Source organism: Nansenia antarctica (genome assembly GCF_963989245.1).
Source record: "Nansenia antarctica genome assembly, chromosome: 17".
NCBI lineage: Eukaryota > Metazoa > Chordata > Actinopteri > Argentiniformes > Microstomatidae > Nansenia > Nansenia antarctica.
This window is the reverse complement of record NC_137687.1, coordinates 9,580,275-9,587,328: the sequence shown is the minus strand read 5'-3', so window position 1 is coordinate 9,587,328 and position 7,054 is coordinate 9,580,275. Positions and strand designations below refer to the sequence as shown.

General features: G+C 43.7%; 1 protein-coding gene across 1 annotated transcript; it reads left to right on the top strand.

Annotated features, from left to right (window-relative positions):
- Window positions 1–2,666: 2,666 nt before the first annotated feature.
- Window positions 2,667–6,814, top strand: cops9 (COP9 signalosome subunit 9). Its single transcript, XM_080547527.1, has 3 exons — window positions 2,667–2,804; window positions 3,728–3,800; window positions 6,671–6,814. Exons 1-3 carry the CDS (start codon window positions 2,742–2,744, stop codon window positions 6,706–6,708), a joined length of 174 nt encoding a protein of 57 aa, XP_080403653.1. The 5' UTR covers window positions 2,667–2,741; the 3' UTR covers window positions 6,709–6,814.
- The last annotated feature ends 240 nt before the right edge of the window (window positions 6,815–7,054 follow it).

Below are 7,054 nucleotides of genomic sequence, written 5' to 3'. Positions count from 1 at the left end.
CAGGGATAAATTATGAGTATGTTTTTTGTTGTTGTCGTGTTTGAATCAGCTCCTGGCTGGATTGTGGGTTTGTGGGTGCAAAGAAAGACCTGTTAGCAAACCTAATTCATTCAATTTCTTCAATTTTTTGGCATTTAGCAGACGCCTTCATCCAAAGCGACTTACAACAAATAGATTTGACGGCTGGCACGTGACAACGTCGAGAAAGATGGCTGCTTAAACTCCATGAGCCTCCTGCACCATCACCATTCGCTTTATTTCGCTTTAATCTGTTGCCATCTGTGATATTTTCACCTCAAACAAGTTACCAGACCCAATACTCATCTGTCCTACAAGCAAAATGCCAAATCTTCGAAATAATCGAGACTAATACTAACTCTAACTTGGGGCGGCTGTGTCTGTGAGATGGAGCCAGAGTATAATGATCACAAGGTCGGTGGTTTGGCGGTTCGAACCCTGGCTGGTCATATGTCGAGGTGCCCTTGGGCAAGACACTGAACCCCAAATTGCTCCCAATGAGCGGGCCGGCGCCTTGCATGGTAGCTTCCCGCCATTGGTGTGTGAATGTGTGTGTGAATGGGTGAATGAGAGGCCGTTGTAAAGCGCTTTGGAATAAGGCGCTATATAAGTCAGTCCATTTCCCATTAAACGCGGAGGGCCGTTGCTATTGTTGAGGAGAAGTTAGATACTCAGAGACTCAGTGCCGTAATTGCCAGCTGGCCCCCAGCCTCGGATGTCGAGAGGCTGAATGCCAAGCTGATGGAATACGAGGACAGGGATTGATGGGTAAATCTATGCAAATTTTAGTTGGTTGTCCAAGTGTGCACTTATCAGGAATGTTGAGGAGTAATGTATCTCTTCACTTTTCTTTTCTTTTTTCTTTTATAATGTTTTTTATGATTCAGTTGTTTTTTGTTTGGGGAATGTTATTTTAGGGATCCGGGTATTCTGCATGCCGAGGTGTCTATGATCTATATTTCTACGCTAACCAACATATGACAAGTCACTAGCAGGCTCTTCCTCACTCTATTAGTTGGCACAGGTTTGTAGTTTGTGCATTTCAGGCCATTGTGAGACATGTGCACTGTGGTGGTTTGCACGACGAGGAGAGCGACTACAAGACAGCATCTGGTGCTGGGAACCGCACTTCCACTGGATTTCCAGCTGTCCCTGATCGTCTGTGGTCCACCCATGGTCCCTGGGACTTGGTACAGACAGCTGGGTTTGAAGAGACCGTCTCCAGATTGCAGCCTGATAGTTGGCAGGGAATGGGATGCATGAATAAGCAATCCTCACATGGTGGAAGCTGGCTGGACTCAACCTCCCCATGTCTGGTGCAGAAAGGTTGGTACCGAAGAATGAATGAATGAATGAATCGTTTAATGACCACACGACCTAGGTCGGTGGAATTTGTTGTCGGTACAGGTGGAAAAGCTCAAACAGCAGTGTCAAAAACATACACACATTACACATAACTATCACATGGACATGTACACACATAACCATAAGACAAGAACATAGTCAATATTTACAATGTATTAAGTGCAGTACGTCTGGCAGGGTTAGTGCAGAGAGTCAGGTGTTGAGAGTCCTTATAGCAGAGGGGAAAAAAACAGTTTTTGAAACGGGATGTTTTGGTGGCCAGGGATCGGTAGCGCCGTCCAGAGGGCAACAGTTGAAACAAACAGGTGGTGAGCAGGGTGGGAGGTTGAGAAGGTTGACATGCGTAGTGTGCGTAGAGGGTACATACATGTGGCCTGTGATTTCCTGCAACTCATATTAGTCTGGGCTGAGTCGATTCACCCAGCAGTTTTCCAGGATATCAACAATGGACTGTATGTCAGCCTCATCTCTTCTGGTCCTGGGCAGCTGGAAGTCTGGGTGATTGAGCTGAGAATCGCCTGGACCCACCATCTCCCTCAGCTGGCCCAGGTAGGCACTGCAGTACTCTGATGTCACTTGGAGACAGCCCCAGGCCCCCAGGCTTGAGGTTGAAGCAGGGGCGAAATTTCACTTTTATTCCTGTGGGTTATTTTCGTATCTAAGGGGCCCCTTAAGGAGTCAATCAAACAAATAATATTGAAATAATATTTATAAAAAATATTGAATTGATCTTACATATAACAGCACAAACAAATGTCATTTGGGGAAACTTTATTAGCCTATAAGCCTACCATTACAAGGAGTACATCAATAACATCACCAACGTATATCAAATTATCTGTGTGTCTGTTACAGCAGATCATTTCATATACGTCGGTGATATTATTGATGTCCCCTCCAGAAAATGTAATGTACGTGTTTATACTGTAATATATAATAAGTATATAAGCCCACTAATTACATACGAGATAACTCGCTAACATGGTTGCCACTGGAGGAAAAATTTGGGATTTGTCCACAAAAGTATTTGGATGATAAAACGTGAATGAGAGCCGACGCAAGTTCGAATATGGAGGACCAAGTCTGTCAAAATTAACAATAAATTGTGTATTCATTCATTTGTTCATACATTCATTTATGTGTTTATATATTTATTGTTAATTTTGACAGACTTGGTCCTCCATACGCATGCTCATATTTAAATGATTAAACAAAATAGTTGCGCATGGTTCAAACACTACGGTACGTACAGACGCACTCACGTCACGTCCACACGGAAGTGAATTCCAATTTCCAGTCTCGACAGAATCAAACCTCTGTTATTTACTTGTTTATAGATTCAGAGACATTGAAGCACCATGAAACCCGCGGTGGATGAGATGTTCCCCGAAGGTGCTGGTCCCTATGTGGACCTGGACGAGGTTGGTAGCCATCTAACTATGTTCAGCAACAATTATCTGACAATATTGAATATAGCTGGCTGTTTAGAGTAGAACTAGCTAGCTAGCTTCCATATCTAGCCATCCAGCCAGCCGGGGGTCTTATCCAATCATGCATGTTTATAACTAAGACTAAGTCATAACAAGCTCTTATTGACCAGAACATTCCCACGATTATGGAAATATTATAATTATGAACGCGCATGGTTTCGTGTGTTTACATACCAGCCTGTTTAGCAGCTGTCTAGCCATGCTACCTAGGTAAACACGGCCAGACTTGCTGAACAATCCGATGGAAAATATCTAAATTCGCCTTTTAAATACATTTTTACCATAACTAAACCTACTGTCTCTGGCTAAACTGTCCTTATGTCGTGATCTTAGAATGATCTCCGTTTAGAATGATAAGGTTCTATCTCCGTTTAGAATGATAAGGTTCTATCTCCGTTTAGAATGACAAGGTTCTATCTCCGTTTAGAATGATAAGGTTCTATCTCCGTTTAGAATGATAAGGTTCTATCTCCGTTTAGAATGAGAAGGTTCTATCTCCGTTTAGAATGATAAGGTGCTATCTCCGTTTAGAATGATATAAGGTTCTATCTCCGTTTAGGGCAGTTCAGAGATATTGAGCGTCAAAGTTTTTACATTCCATTATGTTCTGTGAGATGGAACCTTTGTATTTTATGAATTACTAACTCAAAAATGTCAACATTTAAAAAAATAACACCACACAGGAATTAATAAACACCTAATGGATCGGATTATGTAAAAAACTCAATTCTGACAAAAATTGAGATCCTAGAACCTTATAATTCTAATGTCACGAACTGTCTCTGGCTAAACTGTCCTTGTGTGTCTTCTGAACATGTGTGTTCGTGTCTTGACTGCGCTTCTGTGCGCCACAGGCAGGGGGCAGCAGCGGGCTGCTGATGGACCTGGCAGCCAACGAGAAGGCCGTGCACTCCGACTTCTTCAACGGTGAGACATGCCAAGAGAGAGAGAGATACCAACATGTGAATGTCATGAAAAAGTTCATTTTTTCCATAATTTAATTCAAAAAGTGTTCCAAAAGCCAAGGAGCCCAGACCAGGTATTGAGTGCATAAATCAATGAACATACTTTTCAGAAGGTCAACATTTCTGTTTTATAAATCCTTTTTTATTGGTCTATATCAGTGGTTTTCAACCCTCTCCTCGGGGACCACCAGCCGTTCCACATAGCCTATTTTATCTGTTCCACCACCAGCACACCTGATTTAACTGATCAAGTAGCAAAGCAATTATGGTTTGTATGTACTTGATCAGTTGAATCAGGTGTGCTGGTGGTGGAACAGATCAAATATGTGGAACGGCTGGTGGTCCCCGAGGAGAGGGTTGAATATTCAAATATTTTGAGATGAAAAAAGGCTTGAAATATTTCACTTTGTGTAATGAATCTAGAATACATATTATGGAAAAGAATGAACTTTTCCACAATATGATTTCTTTTTGAGATTCACCTGTATGTACTCTCTTTGGACACACAGCCAAACTTTAGTATCCGCAAGCTTTGACACCTACCCATACCTCTGATTCCCCTCAGAGTAGTATAGAAAAACCTGATCTTTGAGGGGCAGGTAGCCTTGGGGTTAGAGAGGCCGGCCAGCGATCGGTAGGTCACTGGTTCGATCCCCACCCCAGGAGGGAGCCGGAGGTGGGCTGGTGACTGGAGGGGTGGCTGGCAGCATACATGAGGTGCCTACCACTGCTGTTGTGCTGTTGAGCAAGGCACTTAACCCCTAACTGCTCCAGGGGCGCCGAAGATGGCTGACCCTTTTCACATGTGCAGCATTAATCCACAACACCCTGTGAGAGTCCAGAGCTCTGTTCTCCCTGGGGGGGGGGTGTTGGGGGATGTGTGTTCTCCCTGGGGGGGGTTTGGGGGACGTGTGCACCAACTAGATTTTGTTACAGTAATTTTCCTCTATTCAAGGACAATAATATTTAATCTTATCATATCTTAGCAGAGGTAACTTGGTAACTACCATTCTGCCTCAATCTATTTATGTCCCCCCAGGCGTGCAGTCATTAAAGAGGTAGGGAGAAGGAGCTGTTGGGCGAGGGGAGGCAGAAAAAATGATTAAGACTAGGGGTAGAAATGAGTTCATTTATTTCTGCTTACTCATTAAGCCTGCACCACTCTGGAATATATTCAGTTAGAGCTGTTCTGTTTCCCTAGAGAACCGTGTCTGTTTCATACAGAACAGAACAGGAAAGTTCTACAGCTGTATCTCTCCATGTCTGTTCGCTTTGCCAACAGAGCTGTCTCACAGTAGCTTGAACACGTAGGCTGACGGTAAACCTCAACTTACACACACACGCACACACACACACACGCACACACACACACACACACACACACACACACACACACACACACACACACACTAGTAAACGTAAAGCGCACTTCAGCTAATCTGTTTTCCGTCTTGCAGCGTTGGCTACAGGCAGGACAGTTTATAACACAGCAGTACATGACCTAGAAAAGAGCTGATTGTTAAAAAGAGGAAAGGAAGAGGGGGGAACCGGGGTGGAGGAGAGGAGAGGGGGAGCAGGAAAAGGAGGAGAGGAAAGGACGTTTATGGCTCCTGTTAGACTGAAGCACAGCAGGACACCTCGTCAGCCGGCCCCTTTGAACACACACCCACGCACACACACACGCACACGCACCTGCACACACACACACGCACACACACACACGCACACACACACACACACACACACACACACACACACACGCACACACACACACCTATACCTATGTACCTAATGATCTCATTGTTTCTCTGACGATGACTATAATTCCCCTGAAGCTGCGTATGCACAAAGGAAGTCATACACCACTTTTATGCAAACTTTGGGATTTATGAAAAACAAACTTTGCAGGAGTGTGGGGTCCTCCACGTGCACTCTGACGCATGTAAACTGGAGAAATGAGCAACTGCGACAACTGGAGAAGCCCTTTGAAATGGATATGTAAAATAAACTGAAATATGACCTCTCACGTATTATATAGCTTTGAAGAGTTCCCTGGTGGGCACCCCCAAAAAAACACGATTTAGGATCATAAATACAAACAGAGATATCTGTTTTTGCGAAAACAACCCCTCAAATATGTTGTGCGATTTAATCCGGAATCATATTTAATTGAATCTGTAATTATTAAACAATACTTGCATGTTATGAAATGTATTTGCATAAATAATAAGGTATAGGACAAACAACAGGACAAACAACAGTAGGACAAATCATCACGTGTTCGTTGCTCAGAACTGTGGTGCAGAATTCCACAGGGGGAAACTTATTTTTTTTTTACCTTTTTCTGTCGGAATTTGCCTTCCTTGTCATCATGCAGTCAGTATGGATGAATAGGGGGTGTTTCACTGACCATTTCTAGGCAAATATGGGCGTTAAAAGGGTGGGACAAGATGCTCGCTCATGTGAGCAAAATGTTGTTTTTGATTGATGATTGTGATTTATGAAAGGGAAATGGCGTGGGGCGTGCCTTGCGCACTGTGTTGTAAATTAGAACATTTGCACGTGTAAACGTTCTGGCTTTTGTACGTACGCAACGTACTTTTCACGCCAGTCGTACGCACAGTTTTATAAGTGAGGCCCCAGGTGACTAGAAAGATGACATCAGATCTAAATGGGCATAACAACATGAGAAATGCAGAATAAGATGATGCAATATAATTCTAACTTTCTCTCTCCCTCTCTCTCTCCCTCCCTCTCCCCCTCCCTCTCTCTCTCCCTCCCTCCCTCCCTCTCCCCCTCCCTCTCTCTCTCCCTACCCACTATCTCACTCAGACTTCGAGGATCTGTTTGATGACGAGGACCTACAGTGAGAGATCCCTGGATGTGTGTGTGTGTGTGTGTGTGTGTGGCCTCCCTGAAAGAAGATCTCCACTGTCTGTAACTGACCCTCTCTCTCCATGATGTTTGCTAAAATAAAGCTGTAAAAAAAAACGAGAACTTGTGAACCAGATGTCTGAATTCTGGGAATTCCTCTACAAGGGTAAATTATGAGTATGTTTTTGCTGTTTCGCGTGTTTGAATCTGCTCCTGGCTGGATTGTAGGTTTGGGGGTGCTAAGAAACACCTGTTAAACGTAATTACACACGATAAAACGCTAAAATGGTTACCGCTGGACAGGACAGGACTCGAGTGAGGGGAAAAATGGGGATTTGCCCA